The sequence below is a fragment of the Trachurus japonicus genome, chromosome 22 (assembly GCF_045865225.1).
Source record: "Trachurus japonicus isolate A0001 chromosome 22, Traja_1.0".
In the NCBI taxonomy this organism is placed as follows: Eukaryota; Metazoa; Chordata; class Actinopteri; order Carangiformes; family Carangidae; genus Trachurus; species Trachurus japonicus.
In genome coordinates this window covers 11642110-11669721 of record NC_140928.1, presented here as the reverse complement: position 1 = coordinate 11669721, position 27612 = coordinate 11642110, and the positions used below count along the sequence as shown (strand labels likewise).

Genomic DNA, 27612 nt, shown 5'->3' with positions numbered 1-27612 from the left:
TATATTAACACAACTTTATTTTACAATGCTCATTCAATATCTAATCATACACAGGCCACAGAAGGGGTTTAATGCTAATGCATTAATGAACACTTGTATCTGCATTATAGTATGTCAATACATCATTTATTAAGTATGTTAATACATCATTTATTAAGTGTTTACTTAGTGTTCATTAATTTTTAAATATGACAATATTAGTCATATTTTCAACTTTAATTAGTTTTTCTACCAAGATTGGCAAACAGTTGATTTTATTTAAAATTTAAAATTTTAAATGTTCACAATTCTTGTGTCACTTTTTTGTAATTATTCCTCAGCTTTAGGGAGATTGTTTGCATCTTTTTTAATGTGCAAAATGATTACAATTTTATATAATACTACCTACTTGAATATATTCACAACTACTGTATTTAAGATGAGTGTGAATAATTCATGTAGCAGCAGTTTTATTGTTGTGGACTTTTTTTTTTCATTTTTATTAAGTCCTGTCCAAAGGAACAAGTGTGAGTCGAACTTGTTAAGAGACTGGAGACTGGATTTTTATTGAGCGTGTCTAAAATGTGTGAGAAAGCCTAAAGCTGCTCACATTTACCCACACTTCAGACTGTCTCTTCAGTCAACTACTACATGATTAAATTCCAACTCCTTGCTTTCCACACTGGTTACATTTTAGATTACAAAGTAGACCAAGTCAGGACAGGTGGGACACTAACTTTTGGAGAATGTAATATACTTTCTCGTCTAGTTATTTTTCATCTGTCTCTGTTCATCTGCTTCTCCACCTTCTCTAATCCAAGCTGTCTGTCCTCACGTCTCCTGCTGCAGGTACCATGTCTACCCCACCTGCAGGAACACCTCAGGTGTACTGGGCTTCTCTGTCACCGTGGAAACACAGGCCACCAAGTTCAAGTTAGTCTACAACACAATCGTAACCTTTCATTCGCCCAAAAGCAAGATGCGATTTATCTTGACCGCCTTTCCAAAACCACGGTGTAATCTATCTTACTGTTCATCCAAACCTGAGCTACAATTTATCTTTGTGGCCCTGGAAAGAGAGAAGCCAGTGGAACTGATGAATGACTAAAGGAATCAAATACACCCCATAGCCTATAATATATCTCTTTCCCCTCATGAACTTTTTTCTCTCAGTACCGAGCTGGTGGAGTTCAAGATTGAAGAGTTCTTGGCTTCATTCGGGGATAAGCTCAATGCTCTGACCGAGGAGGCCTTTAATACCCAGGTGTGTGTCTCCCCGTGTGTGTATTACTTTGTGTTTGTGAGTTTTCTGTGGTTATGGAAAAGGTAGAAAAGTTACAGCAAATGATACACATCCAGAAACTTTTAGAAGTGTCAAAAGTTCTTTTTCAAGTTACTTTTGAATTAATAAAACATTTTCTAACTGTGTAAAACCTGGTTGTATAAGTAGAGGGAGAGTGTGTAGAAATCCTTCTGCTAACCTTGTGTGTGTGTATGTGTATGTGTGTGTGTGTGTGTGTGTGTGTGTGTGTGTGCGTGTGTGTGATGTATAGGTGACTGCTTTAGTGAAGCTGAAAGAGTGTGAGGACACTCACCTCGGGGAGGAGGTTGACAGGAACTGGGCTGAGGTGGTTACACAGCAGTATGTGTTTAACAGGCTCAACAGAGAGGTAAGGACATCACACACATATACACACACAACCACACAACCACACACACACTCACCTTCAGCCAAACAGACAAACGGCCGCAAACATCCACACACACACACACACACACACACACACACACACACACACACACACACACACACACACACACTCACCTTCAGCCAAACAGACAAACAGGCACAAACATCCTATTTATGCTTAAGGGGACCATGTATTGATTTTATTCATGACCCTGCTACTGAAATTACCATAAACTTTTGCATGGCAGTAATGTATGGGGAGATATTTTCTGCTGTTAAAAAATATTCCCGCATCCTCTGACAACACCGTCCACTGTTAACTGACCATAAGCACCTTGTTCTTTGCAGTTGGCCCAAACCTCTGTGCATGTTTATGTGTTTTTCAGCTTATTTGGAAAAGATGAGCACCACACAAAAACAAACCTGAACCCTGGCTCCATGTGCTTCACCTTCGTGACAACAGTTTATGTCAAATCACTAAGCTGCTTTTGAAGCTGCATGAATGATTCATTCCTCTAGAGGCAAGAAGAACATGAAAGCAAAGACAAACAGCCACAACATATAACCTCTGCAAATAACCAAACAATTGTCATTTTATAAACCTAGCAGAAGCATAGCAGCGACTTTATCAGACTGAGATTTGACAGGTGATCAGACATGTGACTCCAGTGGGACAGTAACTCTGCGTTTAGCTTTGACTTGGTCTATCCACCAACCCCTGAGGGAAAATATCTGGCTGTTTGGTGCTGAGAAGTCTCTTAACGGTTATTTAATGAACTTATGTAATGACAGTGAGACTGAAGCAAACACTAAATGAGGTGTTAAAAAATTGAGATAAAAGAGGCTTTAACTGTGGGTGATAATTCTGCGATTTGGCACCGCTTTCACATAGTACGCGCTCATTTGAATAAGTGTTTAAAAATACAGACAAGGTTAAAACTGTCTGTGAAAGTCACGCGTCCTTCTGCTCCACCTGTTTTTCTTCTCACCATCAGGGTTTCTTTTTGTTTTCAGATCGAGGCTCTGAAGCAGATGACCAGGGCCGAGATGGTCTCCTGGTACCATGAACACCGAGGACAGAACAGCCGCAAGCTCAGTGTGCATGTAAGCATTGCCTTCATCTATATATGTGTGTTTGACAGAGAAAAAGAAGGGTATTTTGCATTAAAACACCATACATACTGTATCTGTTTCCTCTAGGTGGTGGGATTTGGTGCTGAAGAGAATGACGAAGAAGGCGGAGGTAAAAAACAAGAAGGAGAAGAAAACAAAGAGGAAGATTTAAGCGGCTCTATGTATGGCGAGGTGTCTAAGCTCACCTTCCTCCCCGCCTCAGCCAAGATGTCAGGTGCCACCGCTATCATGGACATTCCTGCTTTCACTGAAGGCCTGCCCCTCTTCCCTTACCACAAGATACTCAAATGAACTCTTTCTCAGACTATATGAGACAGACCGGCGGAGCTTTGCCTCGTTTCGGGGACGCTGCCTCATTAGAGATGCAGGCACTTAATATGTGGAGGTGAAGGAAGGTTGAAACAGCTTGGCTCCTCTCTGGTCCTGGATTCTGTCTCTAGGGGTCTCAGCTGTAGATTTTACTTACATTGTGTGCATAAGAAAAAGCCTGGAAGTGATGATAGAGTTTTCTTTTAGCTAAGTGATAATCTATTCTGTTTTCTCACAGTCAATTATTTTATATCCTCAGACACCAGGAGTGTGGGAGCGCTCCATTTTCTTTCCCAGTCTCACACTGACTGAAAATCTTTGAATCAAATTCTCATTTATTTGGTTCTCTGAGCTCTGCTGCTCTTACAACACTGAATCTTTTGTCTTTGCCGCTGTTTTTGTGTTGGAGCCCAAACTGAGTTCAATACAGTCAAAAAAACACAAAAACAACAATACACACATAAATACAAATCAACTGTGAAAACTGCGGAAATGATAAGTCCTGTGAAATCCAGATGTATTTGTTTGATTGGCTGTGTGCTGGATTTTAAGCTCTGCTGTGCACTATTGTTGTTAGCTGCCCTGGAGGGTACCATGGTATGAAACTGTGCAAAGAAAATAAATCAATGAGTGATGAATGAATTAACTGAGCCTAGAGAAAACACACTGGTATCTTTGAAGTTGTCTTTACAAGAGAATGTGAAGCGTGGCTCGTACTGAAGCTGGAAGGAATTTACATTTACGCATATTATTATTAAGGAGTTTTGAGCATTTTCCTCTTTTGAAAATTGCGACTAAACTGACTGGCATTTGCTTCATCAGGCTAAACAACACAAATGGCTCAGATGACCAAGTATTGCTTGAATCCACTTTTCTTTTAGGTCTTTTTGAAGTGTTTGCATGCTGATGGCTCAATATGGCGTCAGCTGCTCAATTTACGCAGCTTTGATGTATGTTTAAATTGTACATTACTCAGGCTCTCTACATTTTCCCCAAGGAAACGGTTCTTGCACGCGATATTGTGTGGGCTTGTGTCTGGTGACGCTCTGCACTGTGGAATGTGATTAAAAACTAATCCGGAGCCCAGTGCAGCGGAGCGTGTTAACACAATTGACTAATATGCCCACAGGAAGGTCTCAGGCCGCTGCAAAGTCTTCACCTGCAGTAGCCTGACACACTGAAGAAAGGTGTCGGTGTTACCTGAATGATGGATGATGGCAAACCAGCTTGGCTACATAGAAACGATGAGTTTGTTTGCTCCTGTCCAGCATCTCACTCCAAAATTAGGAGAAAATACTGCTGCAACAAAACCCAAAGAATTTCAGATCCTGGCACCAAGGGCTTGCTCCTTTTAAGAGCGGTAGTGAGGTAAGAATTGAAAAGTAACTATTGACAATAACTATGAGTATTTGGTGATTTGAAAGGCCAGCGGTCATCAGCTCTGTTTTTGTCTCCATCAACCCCTGATGGCTTGTTAACTAAATGCTACATGACAACAGTGAGACATTTACAGTCATTAACTTGTTTCTCTGATTTTATTTTGAAAAACAGAGAATCAACAATCAGGTCTACGTGAGCTTAAATGCAATTATGATTAAACATTTTATCGCCTCCATACAGTAGGTGGAAAGCAAGGACAATGTTTACCCTTGTCCCTCTCACATCTTTACCTCTAGTTGGCATGCTAACCATCCAGCCCCCGGTACTGTCTCATCATTTTTCCCTGACACAAAGGATGAACAATGTTGCATTTAACCTTGTGTAAACTTATTTCTTTAACCTTGTGTTTACTTCAGAAAATTAAATGATTTGAAGAGTAAACTCATAACTATTTTTCCTGTCATTTTGAAGTACGTTTATAGACGCTGATCTGTGAAGGACATTGGAGATGATGCTATCATTGAAAAGTGTAAGAAAAAAGCAATCCAAACATACTGTATGTGTGTGTATGAGCAGCTGGTGGTTTTTAAAGTAATCCACCCGCCTCGCTGCATCGTGCATCACAGCCACTGTTACTGTTACTATAGAGGCTACCTTGGACGCATACTGAAATAATGGCATTGTTTGTAGTTAAACCTGTGTTTTTACTGTTATAAGTCAGAATAGAGTCTTGCTAAAGAAGTCTGCTTCAAAGTGTGAAACTGTAAATAATGTTGTTGGCGAAGTGTAGGAAAGAAGCAGCAGGGAAGTGGACTTTTAATGTGCTCTGCTGCGTTAACATACATTGCAGAATTAATGGAAACATAAAAGAAAGCCCAGCCAAGAAGAAGTAAACCTGCACCTGTGGGACAGATTGTGTTATTAGACTCATTTTTAATGATACAATGTGGAATTCACTTGACAAGTTCAGGGGTAGAGACGTATAGTACCGAATAATCCCACAGAGCGCTCGTGGTGATGACAAACACATGTAATTAGCTTCAGTTTATTGCGTCTCCCTGGCTGATCAGCTGCTATAATCTCTTCTGTGGGGGGCACAGGATATTAAACATTGGCCCACTCGTCCTATATTACGCCAAATCGAAGACACTGTGGCTTTTGATGGACAAAACTGACTGTGAAAATGAGCTACTAGCACTGGATGGAGCCTGTATTTTCATCTTTAGACGGCCTGGAACGGCTCCTGAACCGGGTGCATCCTTAGACAAAGACAGACTGCAGTTCTTCAAAGGTGGAGGAACGTCCATTTTTACATTTTACACACCAGAATCTCACAGAAACCTTTTCAGATGTCTCACAGTGGTGAGCTCAGAGGTCGTACGAGGCACTTGACTCGCGTTTAGTGTTCATGAAAACACCTTGAAAGAGTATTTGGCCTTAGAGGTGACTGCTGCAGCTCTTTTCCACCTGGTGCAGTGCTACCAGACATTCAGCCTAATACCTTCACCGTTTTACCTCAGAGTTTGAGCTTTCAGTTTTCATGTAATATTTCCATTAGTTTCTCTCTCCTAATGTAGAAGCAGGCGCTGTATATAAGAAAGGCTTTATTGAGATATAAATCAGTTGTTGTTTTTACTAGTACAACAAGATTTACTGTAGCTATATACTCCTTGTCATCATACCTCACTATAGTGCAGCAGACCATTTTTGCCTGTCAGTGGTAATAAAAGATTTCATACTTCATGTTGAGGTTGCACTGACTCCACCTTCTCTTTTCATGAAAGGTTCAATTTCAGATTTCTAGTAAAAAGGTATCCTTAGGAATAATTTGTAACTTACCGATGACATTTTAATGACCTTACAGAAGCAAGTCTGGGTCTTGACACCCGTGCCAGCAGCTCCCTGAGGCTGGACTTAGCCACGGTGGTATTATACTTTCATAGTGATAATCAAACCATGCAGCAATTTAGTGGGTATAACATGCCCATTATCTCAGATTGATGTATTAGCATGCTTAAAAGTGTATATATAGCCGAGGCTGATGGGAATGTCATTAGCTTGTAAGTGTTTAGTGAAAACCAAATCTGATATTATGGTGGTGCTGTAACAGTAAAGCATTATCTCTAAATACTACATAAGAAGGGGGTGAACTTTTCAGGAATTTGTTTTTTAAAAACTATAAAAGTGTGGAAAACATTGTACAGTTTAAAAATAGAAAGAAGCTGCACATCCATACATCCTCTGTGCTTTTGAGGAAAAATGAGAATTTGCCTGCCCCTGCCGTCTTGCCTGTGCAATAGAGAGCAGCAGTGTCTCAGCGCTTCTTTGGATGGGGAAGTCGTAATTCAGCCTTTAGGGTATGTAACTGTGTCACAAGTAGTATTGCCAGTAAATGAACTCAGCCCGCACTGTCAACAGTAACTGGTGGTCCCGCTAAGAAAGGCTTTGTGACTTTGTCCCAGGGAGTTGTGTTCATGCTGTGTTCTTCTGTCAGAAGCCATTCTGTCTCGTTCGCTCTCGCTCTCCATCCCTTAGACTGAGTACATACGCAAAAGAGGAAGCGTACCACAAATGCATGCAGACAAGCTTGCCTCTGAATCAGAAAAGATTAGATTTGTTCAGCGTGCACGCACACACACACACACATGCTCTCGACTTCACCCTTTGTAAACTTTCCACGGCTACTACTCTGTGTCATTCCTGTTGTCATTATAATTTCATCTAAGGAACCCTGCCAAGGCAATAATGAACTCAAGTCATGAAGCAGGGGCCCACGCTGAGTGGTTGTGGGTCATTTTGTGTGGGTGTGTGTTTGTGTCTGTGTGTGTGGCAAGGAGAAAATGAGAGGGAAGGTAAATGGAGAAAAAGACAGTGTTAAAGAGGGCGGCCGGCCAGATTTACACAAGTTGTTTGTGTGCTTTGTGTGTACGTGTGTTTCTGTGAGCCGTGTGTAACACTGTGCTGGTTTTAAATTAATCAGTGCAGTGGGGTGTATCATCTAAGCCGCTGTAATGTGTCGACTCCTTTATTCAATTTGAGCAGTAATCTTAGAACTCCCCGCTGGCCCTCCTTCATCAGCCCCCTGCTACACAGCTAGCTTAACTTAGCCACAGAGACACACAGAGGCAAAGCAATGCTAAAGAGGTGAGATCCAGATAATACTAGTACAAGTGGAGCCAGACACTAAATCTCCTCATCATATGGATATCATGGTCGAGATGGAGTGCGTTTGTTGCAGCAGGTGCGGCAAAGATGGGATAATACGTCTCTGAGGTGAAGAGGTGACCGTCCTTGTGTTTGACCTTTTCTCTCAGTGAACTTCAGCACCATGGACAGCAGCCCGCAGTCACCATACGTGTGTTTTCCTCTGAGACTTTCCTGTATTTGTCCTGATCGACTGGAGGTTCTGCACCTTTCTCTGAGGTCAGTGACCCCTAAGTTATCACAAAGAGCCTCACCAGCATGAGGCCCCCAAGTAATCTCAAAAGAGATTTTGGTGTGTGGTCCTAAAAGCCGTTAAAAGGGGCATGAAACATCTTTTCCTTGTTATTCTAACAGTGTTCTGCTCAAATCAGTCTCTCTCCTCAGAGTACACATTTATTTACTAATTCTATGTTGTTGTTTTTTCTTAAAAAAAAAGACTTTATGAATAATAAGTAAATCAATTATTTTATTGATCATACTTAATGTTTATTGATGACCATCCTGCACCTGAAAAGCCTAATCCCATTAACAGATCATTAATAATACCTCAGGAGTTTTTTGTTGCATAAGTCATCAAGTGTGCAGTTATACATCTTAATAAAGGCTATTAATCTTACATCTGAAATCTATTAAAGACAGTGAAGTCACATCTTTTAACAAATTTAGTAAGTTACTGACCATTTTTAAGCCTTTATGCACTAGTAAATATTAAAAATTCCCAGCAGCCCTCTTACAGAGGGTTTGCAGATCAGGGAACAATGAATAAATTACTTATTAATTAAGTCTTTGTTACAACTTGTAACTTGTAAACTATTTATAAAGTGTGCGTATAGTTAGAAAGTTTTACAGAACAAATTTATCAGTAGAGTAATTGAGACTGCAGTAATCATGCTGTGTTTAGGGGCATTTAGGACAAAGGTTTTCAGACCAATACTCAGAAGTGAATAACTAAGCACATGCACTTCTGATGCTGCTGTTGTTTTGTGCTGTTTATGTCAACTTTCTGGTGGGGCATTTTATGGTCAGTAGCTCCATTATGTTTGTCCTGAGGTGGTTTTCTCACTACAGTTCTGGACTCACTGCGGTAAACAATGAATCACAGCCTTCAGGCGGATAGAGAGAGTCTGAAACTAGAGGGTCAGAGGTTCAATCCCTGGCCCAACAGGTTGATGGTTGCAGGTGAAAGAGGCAGAGACCCATTGAGCAAGGCAGACTGCAGATATGCTGTATTCTCTCTTTAACTTTTTGATAGTGTTCTTCTATCTAAATTTAACTCTGGGGATGAAATTGGTTTGAAATAACTTTGAATTTAGCCTGAATTTGATAGGCTGTTTAGGAGCAGGTTGCATTGTTTAATTGTTTTCCTTCATACCTCGATTTAAGGTTATAGTGTTTGTCCTATATCTGATGTGTGCAAATTTCTACACTCATTCTTCACACCTGATGAAACGTGTGGAGTTGAGGAGCAGAGTGAACCTCTCAGCATATTTCATACTACAGAGCGTATCACTCCACCAGCTTTACGCTTTCATCTCAGCATGGTGACGACCCCCTGCTCAGCACCACCACCACCACCACCCCATCCTCCCGGTAAAAGTGATATCACACGGTGCACAGCTGACTCCGCCGCTCCCCCCTGCTGCTCTACCCACCCACCCCGCCCTCCGGGACCGGCGGCAGCGGGTGCCAAACCGCCCCCCGGGACCCGCGCTGCGGACGCAGCCATGCCGAGCGATGACACTCAGCAGCTGGACTGCCGCCTCGTCTCATCCGTCTCCAGCGCTTCACGCAGGATGAAGATGCCTTAAACATTTCCCACAGGCCCCTCAACGGCACCTGGCTGTGAGTGAACCGGTGGGGGAGAAAGAGAGAGGGGGGGATAACCGACTGGCGGATACCGACGCGATGGTTCTGGTTGTAGCGCGAGCAAAGGAGGACACCTGGTGTCTTTAATGACCGGCGCTGGAGAGGAAATCACCGGACTTTATTGTGTGTGTGGAGCCGCGTACCGAACTGGACCGACCGCAGTTCAAAAAAAGAAAGAAAGAAAGAAAGAAAGAGACGCTCTCTCAAACAGGTTGCTGAGGTTCGCCTCCATCTGAAAGGTAAAGCACCGTGGATTTACAACCGTCCGTGCGCCACTTCTGGGCTCTGCGCATCAATTTATCCGCTTAATTGAGTCAAAATGAGTCCAATCAGTGATGTAACAGCTGGTAAATTGACCTCCAGACACCACTTCACTAAAACATGGGCTGTGTTTGGTTCAGGAAAGTATTGATTTACGTTTTCATCCTTCAGTGAGGTCGCATATAGTGTAGTTTGATATTACTTGCACTGGTGTGGCTCTTGAATTAATGACAATAGCCTAGTGGACAGTGAGGTGGGTGAAATCGATTTTCACCCTTCATCCAATTGCTCCTTATTACACTTCAATATACAGCATCTGATTTATGGACTTGAATGAAAACAAATCTATATTTGCTTTTCTGTGATTGTGACAACTTAGTTGCAGATTTCATGTGGTTTATATCTTCTTTTTTATTTTTAGATTTAACAGTTGTATTAAAACACTGGCACAGCATGAGCAGTGACAGTAAATGTGTGAGCAAGGCACTATGGGTGAATGCAGGAGTGATGAATGACTGGATTTATGAGGTGAATAAAGACACATCCATCTGACTGACTTTCTTGCCCCTTGCAAACAAACAGGCTCATTTACTGTAGCTGCAGTGCTGACCACATCACTGCTGGGGCCCGAGGCGTCTCTCCACATCATGGTTATTACTGATGTCATGTCTTTTTTCTCTCTCTCTCTCTCCCCCTTTTTTGTGTGCTTTCCCAGGAGGCTTTGCAGCACTGTTGAGGATGCTGTCCTCCAGATGGTGACTTGCACAGGTAAGGTGTGTGATTGTGCATCCTTGTGAACACTACATCTCTGACATACACTGTTTTTAGGGAGCCAGCTATAATCCTTTTGCTACACGGTTGTTAATGTGGTATCTCTGATCTCTGCTCTGCACCTCAGGGATCTTGCTCTGGGCCAACTGTGCTCACTTGTGTTTCAGCTCTTTTCTTGTTTTTCTTTTTCTTTGTGCCATTTTCTGCACAGAATTTAACCCCTGCTCAGTCTACCAATCCACTTCGTACACATTCAACCGTAAGTGACCCAAAATAAATAACACAGAGCCAATTATGACTCCTGTTGGCCACTCTGAAAGACAGAAAAAGACCAGAGCGAGTGTACGCATTGTCAGTCATATGGAGAAAAAGAAACAAAAAACGGATGACTGAATTCCGTTTAGACTATTTGAAAATGAAATCATCCACTTTTCCTCCCCCTCCCCTTGTTTTTCCACTCCTTTGCTGCCTTTGTTCCCTCCTGCTCTGGGTGTCTCTGTCCTAGATGTGGATGTGTTCCTCTCCTCACACGCTGAGATGAGTGCTTTCAGAGGCGGACAAGGCAGAAAAGTCCCGATTTTACTACCTGGCTAAATTGCCCTGTGATGGAAAAATATTGTTAAAGGAACGATACTTGAATAATTGAAACCCCAGGGCTTTAAAATTGCAGGGACTCGCTGTGATTTCCAGCGCAAAGTCGGAGGCCACCTCAACGAAATATTCATATCATTATTTAAGAATGGATATATCAAGGAGCCACTCAGGTACTGCCATCCCCTCGCTCTGTGTAAGGTTTCTGCCCCCCCCTCCTATCTTCTAGCCTCTCTATCTCCTATATAACTCATCCTACAAATGACTTCACTTTAACAATATCTTCCATTTCACGAGAGCTTAAAATGAAACACCTTAAAAGTTTTGTTTTATTCTGTTTGTCTGCAATAATTTGCAGCTTGTAAGTTTTATATGATTTTTTTTTTTTTAGTATATTTTTGGGGGCCTTTTCATCTTTAATGGACAAGAGAGTTGAGAGAGACAGGAAATGGGAGGCATGACTCGCAGGATAGGGCAGCTCGACGCAGGATTCGAACCGGGGCTGCCTGTAGTGAGGACTATAGCCTCAACACATGGGGCGGGTGCTCTACCAACTGAGCTAAACACCATCACGAATACATTTGGCTTTTAAACTGTTGGGCAGACAAAACGAGTTCCCTGAAGATGTCACTTTGGGCCTGGGAAACTTTCATTATTGTCAGACTTCTTTTTTAAAGTTTAAGTCGGGAGAGAATTGAAAAACTTTGATGGTGGAAACAGTGAGAAACAGCTCATTGGCTCTTTTCAAAGTTAAGTTAAGAAAATCTGGGGTTTACCGGGATCCATGCAGTGACTCATACGGTTGCCTGGCGATAGGCAGAGACTCCGGAAAGCAAAGAAATAGTCGAAACCACAACCTGATGATTTCTAAACTCACATTTTGTTGTGTGCATTAGAAACAAGATGTAATGAGTTTTTGATTGAAGAGCTGCTATAAAAGCTGATCGGCTGCTGGCTCCAGCTTCATGTGTTCTTATCAGTAGGAAAGCAAATAGGTCCCAAAATGCCAAATTAGTCTTTTGACATGCAGATGACTTGCAACTAATTACATTTTCCTTTGAAAATACTGTAATTTTTTGTGGTCTAGTCATCGCAGCATCACGAGGGAGAAAAAAAGCTTCAAATTTTAAAAACACAAATCATCACCACATCCCACTTGAAACTTCTGTGGGAGGCAGAGTTTTTATCAGCAGGTTTCGATCAGGGATGAAGGGTGGGATATTTGGTGGTAGATGTGTGTGTCTTTGTGCTGGATGAGTGTGTATATGTGTGTGTGTGTGTGTGCGGCTGTGCGCCAGTTGATAGTTTCATTTCCCACAGAGAAAACAAATTAAAATGTGACACCTCCCTCAGCTGCCTCTCTCCTGCTTTTCACTGTGTCAAGAGACGACAAAACTGCTAAATATAGTTCTGCAAGTGGAGTGTGAAACCTCTCCACCTCACTCAAAATTTCCAACACTACGAAGGCCGTAACTAGATGAGGCTCTAATAGCACGAACAAAGGTTTTAATCATCTCACTGGGCGTGTTTATGAGTATCATCGTGTGTTGCAGAAAGAAATGGAGCGAAGGAAGGGGGAAAAGAAATATTGATCTGTGTATCAGCAAGGAGATACGACTGAAAACAATATCCTTATTAATCATAATACAAATTGAAATACATGCAAAATCAAATCAAACTTAACTGTACACAACGTTTTGTTATGTCGAATAGGATTTAATATGATACCAGTGAGTTTCAGCTGCCAGCAGCATCCAGATACAGGCCTGAATAAGCTGTACCATATCCAAAATTAATTGTTGATTAAATTGGGAACAAAACACCACATTTTAGTTGTTGAAATGATCTAATATTGGTTGGATTCCAGCTACGAAATCCAGTTTAAGCAAAGTAAGCTCTGTGTTTGGAAATTTTCTAAATATATCCTACTTGGAAGACGAAGTCAGTTCCTTTTCTCGTGTTTTTATGCACATGAACTGCATCATTAACTTAAAAAAACAACAACAAAGAACTAAATATTTTCTATTGGAAGAGGCCATTTTGTTTGTGTTAATACAACAAACTGAGGCTGGTTTCATTTCCTTCCCGGCCTTGGGAAACGGTCCAGCCGTAAGCCTCCTCACATTAGCAGTGCAGAAAATTAACCAAGTCCCATCAGGAGCCAGAGGACGTTGCAGTAAGATGGTGTGATCCTTCAACCGCTCGGACGTGACCCACACGGCTCAGTCAGCTCAGTCAGCTCTTTGCTGTGTCGACTCTGAGACTACAGAGCTACTCTAACATCCTAACACAATAAGCTGATACCATCATCATGCAGTTCAAGTCAATACATCATCATTTGGGTGGAAGTGTCGCTGACTTTCTCACACACACACTTCTCAATTCAAAATCCCTTCAAATCTCAGGGACACACATTTTCCTCTTGTACAGTGAGGAAGATGAGCCTACATTTACTGTCGCTGAAGCCCATCTGATAGATACTCACAGTATAACTGGAGCCTGCTGGTCACCTGGGACATGTACACTTAATGACTTCGAGGAGGGGTTTTTGTGTGTGTGTGTGTGTGTGTGTGTGTGTGTATGTGTGTGTGTTGTGGAAATCAGATGCCTGTTGGCTCCTCTGAGTCTTCCTCATCCCTCCCCTCTCCTCCTTCATCCCTGTCACTTCTCCAAGTCAGCAACTGACAGGATTTCTGGCAGATCCTCTAACTCCTTTCAGGGCACAGTTAAATCTGAGGATGTTATGTGTGCGCGCGCGGGCGTGTGTGTGTGTGTGTTTGCTCGGCTTTGTGTTGTGTGCGTGTGTCTCCCGGTTGAATCAGACAGCTCTGAACCCACCGAGAGTCATACATGAACTGCTTTGGTTAAGATACTCTGACAGCGTTAGAGTTGAGTCTCCCAACCTCTGTCACTTGGCGTCTTTGTCTCTCCAGTCTTTTGGAAACTCTCTAATCTGAGGCTTTACCTCAACACTCCCTTTTCTAGCATAATTTGCTTGCATGTTAGTCAAAATCACTTATTTTTGCTTCTCGGAAGACTCCGTTGCTTTGTCTACGTTGATATACATCAGAGAACAAGTCGTGATTTTTTTTTTGCATAAATGTGCTACAGTGAGCAGAACACGGGTTTTACATTGAATTGATTCCGAGGGACCAGGAGGGGAATGATGCGGTAGTGTGTGATGTGGTGTGGTGAGATGGAAGGGATGGGGAGGGAGAGGGGGGTGGGGGGTTAAGAGTGAATGGGGCGAGAAAGAGTGTAAAGAAGAGACAAGAGACATGAGGGGGGCTGAGGAGACGGTGATAGTGAGCTAGGGAGGGAGGAGATGGAGAAATGTGGAGCAAGAGAGACTTCACATCGCTTTTAACGACATTAACGTGGCCCGTGGTGTATATAATTTAGTACGGTGACGCAATGGAAGATACTGCACCGAGTGAGCTCACGAGGGAGGCTCACATGCTCTTTTCAACACACACACACACACAGACACACGCACACACACATTTCTCTTTGTGACTGTGTTGAATTTGTCAGAGATTCATTTGCATTCATTGGTAAACGATATGCTTTATCATCCTAACTCCACCTACTCAGTGCCACCTTGCATTTCTGTCTCCATTCAGACACTTAGAGAGCAGAGAGAGAGAAAGAGAAAGAGACGTCTGGCTGGATTTGACTTTGACTGTACTGAGTGGCTCCAGACCAAAAGCCACCCAGCCCTAAACTTAACTAATCTTCTGGCAGAGGTTCTTCAGTTATAACAACACAACAAGTGCCAGAACATTTAAAACCATTTCATTAGGATCCAAGACAAAAAAATTCACCGCAAATTACAGCCTTGAGAGGCTCGTAGCTTTTTAGAAAATCACGTTAATACACTGGTAACGAGAAAAGAAACTTCAGTTTTTCTATCAGTTTAATTTGGATAATTAAATGTTGTTCATCTGCTGAGACATATCTGGATGTTTCAGTTAATCAGCTTGCACAGTAGATAAATAAAGACGACTGGTGTTGTAATTACTTAAATGGCAGTGCTTAAAATGAATCATTACGCCAGAGCTTAAACGTATAAATTAGTTTAAATTAATGTCAAAATCGTGCATTTTACATACTGCTGTGAAAGGCCATTCTGTCAGAGTGCAATAATATTTAGATTGTGTGTTTATTTGGTGCTTAATGTGACATAATTCTATATCTATTCTGCACAATTAACTCTCTGCTTTCTGTCAGATGGACCTGTTTATAATACGGTCTGTTTCAGTATATCTGCTGTGTGCAGCATGTATGATTATGAGTGCATGCGGCTTGATTTTTTTTTTGTCATTTGCAGCATTTTTGCTTTTGTGTGAATCATATTTCAATGCTTATGTGCCTGCAATGCAGAGTAGAACACTGTAGAAATACAGGAATTGCACAGCTTCACTGATGGCACGTGTCTAATGAGTCTCAAATGTTCTCAGCAACACTCTCTTGTTTTTTTTTTATGGTGAAGTAAATAGATCTGTGCTCTTGTGTCTTAATGACCTAATCAGTATGCTGCAAACAGTCTCCCCTACACCATGACAATTAAACCTGCAAGTTGAGGGGCGCTTTGGAATTGGTCACATGCTGCTGAAGTGACAGGAAGTGCACGTACGCATCCATTTTAGTATGCTGCAACTATAGCGCACTATGCATATAACACACTGGCCATATGTCCTGCGTGCACAGTCGGTGCCGCCGCTGCATTCGGCATGCTAATACATAGACATCCTGAGAGGCATCTCCTCATCCAAAGTAGTCCTGTTGCTATCTAATGGAAGTCTAATGATGCACAGTCTGTCTATATGGTGGCCTTATGTTTCAGGATTTTATTGCAACAACAGATTCCAAAGCCATATCAATATCAGTTAATAGTTTCAAGTCGTAACTGGGTCAAAATCTCATTTGTTTAATGGTTCATTATTGCAAACTGAATATTTATGGTTTTTTTTGATTGTTTATTAAATGAACTAATCACTTTGAAGCTCATCGCGTAATGCCCTGGTGTCTTGTAACAGTCACCAGTGATTATTTTCAACATTAAACGGGCCAAACAATTATTTGATTTGATCAAAAGCAAAAAATGAATCAAGACTTGTTGGATAAATGGCCAATGACAACAACCATTAGCTGCAGCTCTGACAAAAGCCTTTTCTTTCTTCTTGCAGGATTTCCAGTGAGAGGAGGTTTAGAAAGCGATACTCCACAGACCTGTCATGGTTTCCTACCTTCTCACACTCTTCCATCTCTGCATCTCCAGCTGTCTTCTAATGTAAGTGTCCATATAGCTTCAATGAGAGCTCAGACGTTTCTGTGTTAAGTCATTCAGTTTTCAAGAGTTAAATGAGTCAAGGTCAAAGTTTAAAAATACACCAAATGTTTAAATAAGGCAACTATCTCACTAAACAACACTTTCTGCACCTCCGCTGTATTAAATCAGCATTTGCTTGGCTCAAGTCATGGTCAGATGGTTCATATTGGATTTTCTTTAATGTAGATGTAACCACGGTTGGTGGCTCTGCAGACATTTCATTTTGAAAAAAAAAAAAACAGTTTGCCAACTCCTTTAACCAAGAGTTAGAAATCCTAGCTGTCAAGAATTCCCAATATCTCTTGCTGACTCGGCTTGAACAATGTGGTTTGTTATTAGCGCGCTGACAAAAGAGTGGTATCAGCCATCTCCCGTTGAGCGAAAGTGAATATGTGGAGAAAGAGAACGAGTCCATGGGGCGTGACGACTCAATGGTTGGATGAGGATGAAAATAATGTGAACCCAAACACAGGAGCTCTGGGAGATATTTTGGGGGGAAGTGTGTTGAACAGCTCTCTTCCCCATTTCTTATTTAATTTGTGGTGCTGCAATTTTTGGATGTCAGGATTTTTTATGAATTTATTGTACACGTCTTGTAATTATTTTTTGTCTTGACAAAGGGTATTATCCTTTGGAACCTTCATGGTATGTAATTTATAAGTGAATTGCATCCCATTGTATATCAAGTTGTACTGTATTGTATCTAGGGATGCACATTATCGTCCTGATATCAGGAAATTATGATGTCATTTCAATAAATCTGATTATCATAACTTATCGGCCCGATAAGATTTAGTATATATTTTTGTCAGCCCTGTGTCGTGGGTCGTTTTTTTAATCAAGCGCTCTAGCTCCTACATGAGACCTGAACGGCCTGCAGTGAATGCTGCGTTCAAGTGGCCTTGGTATAATCGGAAAAACAACATTCTGACTGAAAAATCATCAGAATACTCCATCATTTCGGAAAGCAACTCGTCGACTCTGTCATAATTTTGGTAGTTGCCGACTTGACTCGATATCAAGTATCCACAGTATTTTACCCATTACCCAGCGGGTTGCACATAAACCATAGAAATATGAAAGAAAAAGGTCGGAAGAACGACTCGCAAACCGGGAAGTAGAGAGTTATCAGTATCGGTTTCAAAAAAAGTTATTGTGCATCCCTAATTGTATCGTATTACTGTATTATACAGTATATTGCACTGTGTCCTATTGTAACAGATTGTATCAAATAGTATCGCTTTCTATCATATCATATCGTATCGATACAGGTCTAATTGAGTGATGATTGGTGTTCATGCCTCCTTTGAGGTTGTTCTGCAGGTTCGTACTGTAGGGGCCCAGCCAGCATCTTACTCACACACTTAATGTGTAAATGTTTTTTTCCTTTTCACTTATCACCCATCTCTATCTCCGAGGCCTGGAACAACCCCAGCTGTCTGAGAACAGCTGCCTGATAACCAGATAGTTACAACATGTTTCATCAGTTGCAGTTACATCATGATGGTACATGAATATACTTATTTAGCCTACACTGATTATCATTGCAGACATTATAGAAACCTTTTGTTGAGCCTAAGTATGCAGAATATTCTGCAGCAGTGCTGAAAATCCAGATGTCTAATAGGCTCATTCAGACTCTTATTCCTCTGTCTTTAAATGTCCATTTCCCTTTGCTCTCCCTCTTTTACCCCCTCTCTCTCTCTTGCTTTTATCTCCTTCTGTCTCACTCTGAAGGGTTTGATGGAGAGCTGGTCGAATGTCAGCGGGAACTATTGTTATATCCGGAGGAATTCTCGCCGGAGTGATACTGCTGTGCATTGTAGCAGTGCTCTGTTACTGTAGACTCCAGGTATCATTGTGCGGCTGTGTGTGCATTCTTTTTTAACCAAAGCCTTGTAAACTTTTGCATGATAAAGATTTAGACAGATGATCTATAAGAAACAATAACTGAGCTCAGTGATCTGTGAATATCATGCGATTAGGAAAAAAACAAGAACTGGTACTAATTCCGTTTTGTACACAGTTCTGTTTCAAAAGCGTCTTGTTTAGTGTTGGTGTACAACATACAGTATGTAACTGTAACCCTCTCCCCCTTGTCCACCTCTGCAGTATTACTGCTGTAAGAAGAATGATTCTGAGGTGGACATGGGCTCCGTGGTGGGAGCGGACCCTCTCTCTCACTTTCCCTGCAACGCCTGCAACGCCCTCGCCATGGACGGCGCGCCTATCACCCCCGTCTCCCTGGACCAGCTGGACGCGGGCTCTCACCTCAACCACTGCCCCAGCTGTTCGCCGTACCCGGTTCGTTCTGGACTCACAGACGACATGCGTAACGGAGGGGAGCGGCTCGGCTTCCACACCTACTACGAGAACCCGTCCGTCTCTCTGCCGCTGTCCGCCAACCCGCAGCAGGGCTCCACCCCTCTGAGTTTCTACGGTCCCTCGGACCTGTTCCCTCCCCCGCCGCGCCCCTATAGCACCCAGGTCTGACCTCGACACACACAAACAAGTAAAAGACTTTACTTTCACACACCTGACACGTCGTACACACACCGAGCACATGCCCTTTTGGTTGGGACTAACATTCAGGTGATGGATTACAAAACAGCACAATTACACTCTCCACCCACATCACCGCACATGCTCATTTCAGCCACACGTTTTATCCGAGGGGCTGACCCACGAACTGAACAAAAGCCTCCGTGTGGGCAACAAATCCACTGAGCAGCCCTCGTAGAGCTGCAGATGGTAACGCAACATGTGTGTGATCAGCAGGGATGGCGTACATCGCTCTAGTACTCGGTTTGTTTCATGCAGGGCCAAATCACACACGCGCTACTGAAATGAAATGTGTCCTTTGGAAATTGGATGATTACAGGTGTGAACTTACCTGCACTAGCTATTGCTGTCAATCAAGACATCATTTGAAGGTTGTCAGTGACAGGTGCAGCCGTGCATGTACCATAGTGTCAAAACAAAAGCTGCTTCATCCATCCCCCTCCACACACACACACACACACACACACACTGCAAAACTGCTGTCATTTTTCATGTGTAGGTGCTAAGGATGCAAATTTGAAGCAGCCACCTATCGCCCATGTTAATGATCAATTACAGATTCATTATAACATTTTTCTTTTTTTTTAAAGAAAAAAACAAAAACAAACGGTTTGTGTGATGAATAAAATGAAACAAAAATAACTTGGATTTTATTATCTATCTAGCTTTTTTGGTTGCACTTAATGTTTGATTCATTGGTTCACCGTATCTGAATCATTTACATCATGACATTTTCTGGATGTAACAGTGTATTTTGATAGTTACCATGTGGAAGGTAGGAATGGAGGTACAAAAACGCTCTGAAATCTGAGTATTTGATTTAACTTAATTCTCTAATTCAGAATTGGACTTAACATAGAAAGTCAGGAGATTATGCAGTCATAAAAGAAAGCAAGTGTTTGTGCCTTTGTTGCATTAGCTAATATTGTCTAATGACACTAACACAATTAAAAAGACACAGATTAGATTCAATGTGCAAGGCACTTAAAACAAAGGTCAGAAGACTGAAGCCTGCATTAGGTGAAAAGAAAAAAACAACAAAAACAACACATGATAGGTTGCCATAATATCTTGTTCATTGATTAATTGCCATAATATCTTGTTCATTGATTAATTACTATCAAAATGTATCTAAATAAGTTGATTTTTATTTCTCAAACACCACAGATAGACATTTATTTTCCCAAAACAGGTTCTGAATAAGCACAGAAATCCTTCCAAACACTGTTTTTGTTGCCAGATTTGAGTTATTTAACACAAATTTGCCTCCAGCCAGGGGATTTTTTTGTGGGAAACCTGATGACTGAGGAGACGTGGCTGAAACGCACTGTGATGTCAGCAGGTATCAGCTGCAGTCTCCACTTTTCTTTTGTGTCTGGTTATAGAAATCCAGAGACTAAAACCCGGATCATTGTCACTTCTTCAGTTTCTGTTGCTTCCCCCTCTGTATTGTCCCACATCCTCCCTCCCTCCCTTCCCCCCCTGCCTGTTACTGTTAACTGAAAGGCTAATAAGCTCGCTCCCCACCCTCCCCCATCTTCACTGTACATGAGGGCTAACAGTTTTTCTATGAGGCGTTCTTGTTTGCCGACTATAGAAACTACTAATGGCGCTTGAGATTGTTGTTGTCCAGAGGAGAGACATGAGGAGTTGAGAAGTGTCCAGTTTAGAGACTTTTTTTTTCTGTGTGCATCTTGCAAGAATTCGAGTCTGGTTTCAGCCTCCAAAGGAAAAAAAAAAAGTTTGTTTGTTTGTTTCTATTTTCACTTCTGGTTAACTGCAGTGGAGCTGGGCCTCTCAGAGGACGTTCGCTCTGCAGTGTCTTCCACATGAGCTGGTGTGTGAAATTTAGTTTACAGACTGAAATGGATGAAAAGAAGGAAAGAGTTTGAGACAGTAGGAAGATACTAGGATTGTGTACCATATTCTGTTGATCCTGGAAAAGCTTCCGTTTTTGTATCTATAAGCCATTATATCTGCTATACAGTACAGTAACAAGATGCAGTGTTATTCCACAGTATATGCCTGAATCTATATATTTTTAAGGAATATTGTAGTTTTTGTGAAGGATGTGAGGGTTTAGGTGTGTTTTAGTGAGTTTGTACCAAATGTAAGTGTTTTCCATGCTCTTCTTTGATTATTAGTCCATCTTGATTTTGTGTTTCTGCCCGTTTTGATACAACAGAGGAACACAATGGGAAGAGAATGGGGAACTGGGGATTTGGTTTATCTGATTATCCAAGATTGATAAAAATGTTGTAAAAAAAAAAGAAAAAGAAAGAAAGAAGGAAAGAAACAATGATATTTAGAATAACAGATTAAATATTATCAGTTAAATGACATATTTAATATATTTATTCAGTATATTCTCACATCACAAAATATCCACTGAGCTGTGAGCTTCATTATCCTCACATCCCATTGCCATTTGTAAGTATGTGCTACATTATATATGTAAAATGCCTTTTTGTTATTTATTTTAAACATCCACTCAGCATTGGTGTTCACTGCCACTCAGCCAATACACTCACTCACACACATAATGATCCTCATAGTGTGGTGCAAGAGGTTTAGTCATAGTGCCCACTGATTCTATGTTTGTGGCACCACAAAGAGCCACATAGCTGTATCACAACTGACCTGTGCGCCTTTTATTTTTAATATAATGTTGTTCTGATTGTTAAAAAATTGTATTTTTCAGGTTTTCTGTATGAATCTAGAATGAGTTTTGGTATTTCCTGAAACAGCAACAAAAATCCACCATGTTTCACAAATTGTCCTTTTTCCTCTTTTTTTTTTTAAGGGAAGAATAAATGTTTATACATCTGCCTGGACTTTTCTTGACTTACAATAACACAGGCAGTGGAATCACAGTTTCTGGTTAAAAAAAGAAAAAAAAAAAGAGAAGAAAAGCACCGGCATGTAGCGGGAAGTACTGAAAAACCACAGAGACAAAAATAAAAAAAACCGTTGAGTAAATTCAAAGACAGAAGTGAAAAATAGCAACTCACATAAGCTTCAAGGAAGGGAAGTGAAATGTGGGAAAGACATGAAACTGATGCATCATCTGTCATGAGAAAGAAGACGAGAAATTAAACAAGAGATTTTAGGATGGAGGGGGAAATTCAGGAGAAACCGCATTGTGATATGGAGGAGGACGGGGGGGTTGGGGGCGGAGGTGCCAAATCTTTCTGTCATTCTGCATTCATGCTTTGGTATTCTGTCGCTTTACCTGCTGGACCCGTTTGCTCTGCTGCCTGAGTCGCTGCTCAGCCCATTACAATAATAGAGCGAAGGTGCTTGTGTCACACCAACACCCCAGGGTGAAACATCACAAATACCACATCATTTACTCCTTTCTGCGTTCATCTGCAGACTTTTTAGTCTGGCAGTCTGGCAGGTTCACGCTACATTTCTGCCAGCTAGGCCAAGAGGTGTGAGCTAGAGAGGGAAAGGGGGGAAAATGGATGAAAAAGAAAGTGTTTGAGGAAATAATGATATTATACAGTTTACAGGAGCTCATTACCAGCAAATACGTCATGTTGACTAAGTGTGTTTGAGTGTGAGAGAGAGAGATGAGGTGATGTGATAAGCAAGGTGAGCTCTGTGGTGGGTGTGTCCAAGACTGTTGTTCTTTCACACACTGTCAGGTCGCATATAAACCCTGTTGAACCTGTTACTGTCCACGACGCACCTGAAACACCACACACACACACACACACACACCCCTCCACCAGACGCTGCGTCTTAGTGGCTCTGACTACATGCTTGTTATGTGACAGTGTGAACGCGTGCAGCTACACCTCACCTGTTGTGGACTATCTCTGTTCTTCACCTTTGGACGCTCCCTGTGTCAGGACAACTTGGACTTTGTCCCTGTTAATATTCTTTTCTTCCTGTTTATGCTCACACGCTGGACTGACCACACACCTGTCTCCTCCAGACAAGACGACTTGATGTTTCTGAATTAATGTTACATCAGTTACCAGAAGTCCTGGTGAATTTTCCTCCATATCTGTGATTGGAATCAGGAGGCTTCATCTGCAAAGACAGAGATTACTGGTGTGTGCGTCAGTGTGTGAGCGGGAACAGCTCGGAGGGTTGCAAACTTGGGCAGGATGATGGAGGAGGTGTCTGTCATGATGGCATACGATGCCCAGGTTATGGAGCAGATGAGCGAGGAGGAGATCCTGGCCTGTCTGGTGGATGAAACGGGACCCAGATTCACAGTAAGACTCACTTTTGAATTTAATTCATTTACTGTATATCAGGTAAGTTAATTCTGATATAAATGATTAGAAATGCTATGAAACTTTTTGGTCAATGCAGTGAACCTAAAAACTGCAAATACAAAACTTATATTTGCAATGTTTATGACACCAACAGATGCTCAAGAGTTATACTAATGCAAAAATGAAACATAATGTCCTCTCTGCACGCTTCCTACACAACCATGAGCAGATGGCAAACTGCAAAAATAAAACACATTCCTCTGCAGGCCAAGAGAGAGAAGTGAAATTAATTCTTATTGTTAATTTTAGATATCTGAGATATAGAAATTGTCATTTCATGCTTCATTCCACTGTTAGTCCTAAATTATCATCATGTCTTCAGCTCTTATCTTCATCTGTATTTTGCGGCCTGTTCTTAATTTGGTACATTCATACTCATACTAAATCCAGCTTCAGATCTGTTTGGAGATAGCTTTCTTCACTTCAGTCAAATGTGACAGTATTTTTTTTTTACATTATTGTGTTGAATTACACTTAACTCTTTTGTCTCAGGTTCCAACAAAGAAAGCTAAACTGGGAGAAGGCCTGCTTCAGATAATGGATGATGAAGATACTCTGGACAAGTACCAGGTCAGAAATCCTTTACTTCGTCTCGTAATAAAAGCATGAAAGTCATTTTTATCCACTGATGAAATAAACATTGTTAGAACTCAGTCCCAGTGTGCAGTCCTTCTCCAGCTCAGCAGAAATTAAGGCTATTCTTTTTCTGAAATGACCTGATTTCCACTGCTTAGCTGTCTGAAGGACTGCAGTTTGAATGCTTCTGTGTGCAACAGACCCTGATAGATTTTTTAAAAATATATTTCTGTGTTTTTCAGAAGGAAAACCACCGGCTTCAGCAGACCAGCCTCCGTCTGGAGCAGGAGAACGACAACCTGGCCCACAGACTAATCAGCAGCAAGGTCGCCCTGAGGAACGCTTTGGACAAGGTACAATTAGCTGCAGCCCCTCACAAGAAAAGCTAAAAGAGTTTAATTTAAAAATGAATAATCACCTGCTGAAGGTCACTATTGAGAATCCACTTCTACATTTCAGCTCTGGAGCTCAAATTGTACTTCATTTCTGTTTGAATGGATTGTCATTGGATCTTGAGAGACATGCAGCATACATTTATTCTTTAAGAGTTTCCGCTTTTTGAGATGGTTCAACAAAGCCCTGAAATATCCTGGTGTAGAGGTGATTGAAATTGAGTGAATGTAAGTTTTCAAAGTTAAAAGTTTTTAAGTTTTAAAAAACTACTAGATTATTTAATTTGGTTGATTTACATCTTGTGAATTCCTTAGTTTTCTCTTTTTTTGGACCCTTTGGTAACATGTTTTTAAATGTAGCTGTTTGGATCTTGTACTGTAACTCTGGGCACAGCTGTTTGATAAAAAAAAACATCAGTAATTCATTCATTCACATAGATAAAATACTAATTTAAATGCTAAGATACACAATGCTGACTGGAATAACGTCTCGTGCTGCTTGTGCTCTTCTGACAGACGGAGGACAGGGTGGACGAACTCACCAATGAACTCCTGCAGTCCAGATACCGGCTGCAGGCCACAGAGGACGAGAAGAGAGGGAAGGAAGAAGAAGCTGCAATGGCAAGAGCAAACATATCCACACGTCTGATGATTTACAAAGTCATGTTATGTACTCACAAGCAGGAAGGAGTAAAGGATTTTTTCTTCTTCCAGCTAAAGGAGGTGTTTCGGAGGGAGCTGGAGAAAGCTGAGCAGGAGGTCAGGAGGTCGTCGGGCATTGTTGCAGACTACAAACAGGTAGAGAGAATCTGAAAAATATAAAGCTTATCTGCAGGGTATCAGGAAGCACATGTTATATAAGATATATTAATAAAGAATTTGCTCGTGCTTTGCCTAATGATGTTAATATCAGATGCTCTTCCTCTCAGATCTGCTCTCAGCTGACAAACCGTCTGGAGAGGCAGCAGGCTGCCCACAAAGAGGAGTTGGATTCACTCAAGGTGACAACATATACTTTAATCTCTTTCATCTTTTATCTCTGTCAGGCTTCGTCTCTAACACCACGCTGTAGGAAACATGTTCAAAAGGAGCGAACGCCTCTGTTGCTCAACCTTCTCATTAAAGATCATTTATTCCAGTCGCTTTTTAATCGCTGTGTGTCATACGTGGGGCGGAAAAGTTGTCATCCTCTCTAATGTTTTATCTGTTCTCTCCTTATCTACAGAGTGCAGTGAAGGCCTGCGTCCGCTGTCAGCGTGTGTTGGAAAAATACAAACCACCCACTGCAGGTCAGACCTCTCCAACAGAAGGCCAGGGGCTGCGTGAGCCAGGCCAGGCCGTGGAGGAGGATGAAGGTCTTGAAAAGCCAGAGCGGAGGAGGGAGGACCAGGAGAAGAAGTCCCTCAAGGCTCAGATCAGGGCGTTGGAACGGGAGTTGGCACAAACCAAACTCCAGATGGTGGAGGCTAAGTGCAAAATCCAGGTAAATGTTGGTGCACACGCTACCAGCACACGCATCAGTGCACACGCTTTCAGTGCTCTGATCAAACAACAGGCTAATTACAAGAAAGTCTTTGAAACTGCACTTGTGATTGTGGGGACTTTCTGGGGAATACACCTCAACCTGATGTAAAACATTTTCATTAAGCTGTTGAAAGTAAAAGAAGTGGAGCGCATTTGACAGCGTAAGAAAGCAGAAGTGACAGAAGATTAGAGCGGGAAGAAAAAACGGAAATTCATTCATGAGGCAACAAGCGTCAGTTCTGATATAAACTAATCCCAGTTTTAACCTGAAACCTCAAATCCAACCTTTATTCTCAGTAAGCCCCTTGGGAAAAAAATGACAAAGTGGAAAATAATGTCTTCACTTTCTATAATAATTTTCCTCTACAGAAACACTGTAACAGTTCTGTGATATACTGGAAGTAAACATAAATAACACTCTCTTTTGTTGCTAACTTGAAATGCTATTCATTATGGCTGTTGTAGGAATTCAATGTACTGTAAGTATTATAACAATAATATAATATGATAATTAACCATAATATTTATAAAAAAGTATAGTTATTCATTAGCAATAATATTTTGAATTGGTTTCAGTTATTGCAACTTTAAAGTATGCTTTGAGCAGTCTAAACATAAATAATAAAAAATAATAATGTGATTTATTACTATTACATAAAACAATTAACTGAATCCATATTGAAATCTCATTTAAAATATATGGTAACACTTTATTTTAAGGGGTCCTTGTTCCTGTGTATCTACCTAATTAATTACAGTGTAATTACCTATGTAACCGTATGTAATAACATGTACTTACATTGTAAATACATAGTGTATTTTGGTGTACTTACAGGTCCTTGTTACACTTGTAATAAGAAATGCTTGTGCAAAGAGAGAGGCCACTTTGGCATTTCTTATTACAAGTGTAACAAGGACCTGCAAGTACACCAAAATACACTATGTATTTACAATGTAAGTACATGTTATTACATACGGTTACATAGGTAATTACACTGTAATTAATTAGGTAGATACACAGGAACAAGGACCCCTTAAAATAAAGTGTTACCAAAGATATTTATATTTTATACATTACATTGAAATAATACTATTCAAGTACAATTAAAATAAGTATTGTACCGATGTTCACATGTGATGTGTATTATTTCCTGACAGGAGCTGGAGCACCAGAAAGGACTCCTGACCAATGACCTGCAGGAAGCAAAGAACAGTTGGATCAGCAAGGCCTTCACCTCCCTGAGGACGTCCAGCGGGGGACATCATCACGGCATTGGCGTAACTAAGGACGGGACCCCGGCGCTGGGCTGGACCCTCCACGGCGGCTCCCTGAGCGGCTGGAGCAGCAAGAAGCTGTCGTGGCCTCACAGAGACAATCAAGAGAACGTGTGACAGCTCAGACTGCAGGCTGCAGATCAGCTAAAACTGGACATTGTGGACTGGTCAAACTTCTTACAGAGTGAGCTGTATGAACTCACACTGTTATGAACACCATGCATACGATTTCTGTAGCTGTTATTTTGGATTTTGTGCACTAGAGGGCAGACTGAATGAGAAGAGAAGAGTACCTGAATGCACCAAGGAGCTGTCAGACAAAATTCCTCATCTCTCTCCAGCAGAGAAAGACTTTACCCAATGATGAAGCTTTGTCTTCTTATGCACACTTAATCTATGTAGCATTTGAGCTTCTTTGTATATTGTTATTTAACTGTAAACAATTTAAATACAATATTAAATCAAGTATCACTC

General features: G+C 41.3%; 3 protein-coding genes across 9 annotated transcripts in view; all 3 read left to right on the top strand.

The window, feature by feature from the left end:
- nrd1a (nardilysin a (N-arginine dibasic convertase)) overlaps positions 1–3720 on the top strand; it is a 23177-nt gene extending 19457 nt beyond the window's left edge. The window contains exons 28-32 of the mRNA XM_085768239.1: positions 829–912; positions 1153–1243; positions 1533–1649; positions 2684–2773; positions 2870–3720. Of these exons, the coding sequence (XP_085624365.1) occupies positions 829–912; positions 1153–1243; positions 1533–1649; positions 2684–2773; positions 2870–3094 (607 nt within the window). The 3' untranslated portion in view covers positions 3095–3720. The remainder of the gene's footprint in view (positions 1–828; positions 913–1152; positions 1244–1532; positions 1650–2683; positions 2774–2869) is intronic.
- Positions 1475–27612, top strand: LOC146963584 (rab GTPase-activating protein 1-like). 2 transcript variants are annotated; one of them, XM_085768246.1, is made up of 8 exons: positions 1475–1521; positions 23172–23308; positions 23864–23941; positions 24190–24300; positions 24856–25137; positions 25269–25340; positions 25565–25822; positions 27022–27612. In XM_085768246.1, exons 2-8 carry the CDS (start codon positions 23198–23200, stop codon positions 27253–27255), a joined length of 1146 nt encoding a protein of 381 aa, XP_085624372.1. In that variant the 5' UTR covers positions 1475–1521; positions 23172–23197; the 3' UTR covers positions 27256–27612. The 2 variants fall into 2 exon arrangements, with proteins under 2 accessions (XP_085624372.1, XP_085624371.1); XM_085768245.1 differs by lacking the exon at positions 1475–1521 and having other exon boundaries at positions 22853–23308.
- LOC146963585 (protein FAM163A-like) lies at positions 9120–19033 on the top strand. 6 transcript variants are annotated; one of them, XM_085767158.1, is made up of 5 exons: positions 9120–9538; positions 10539–10591; positions 16375–16478; positions 18255–18369; positions 18630–19033. In XM_085767158.1, exons 4-5 carry the CDS (start codon positions 18277–18279, stop codon positions 19008–19010), a joined length of 474 nt encoding a protein of 157 aa, XP_085623284.1. In that variant the 5' UTR covers positions 9120–9538; positions 10539–10591; positions 16375–16478; positions 18255–18276; the 3' UTR covers positions 19011–19033. The 6 variants fall into 6 exon arrangements, with proteins under 6 accessions (XP_085623284.1, XP_085623286.1, XP_085623281.1 ...); XM_085767155.1 differs by lacking the exon at positions 9120–9538 and adding an exon at positions 9592–9801; XM_085767156.1 differs by lacking the exon at positions 9120–9538 and adding an exon at positions 9592–9801 and having other exon boundaries at positions 10539–10596.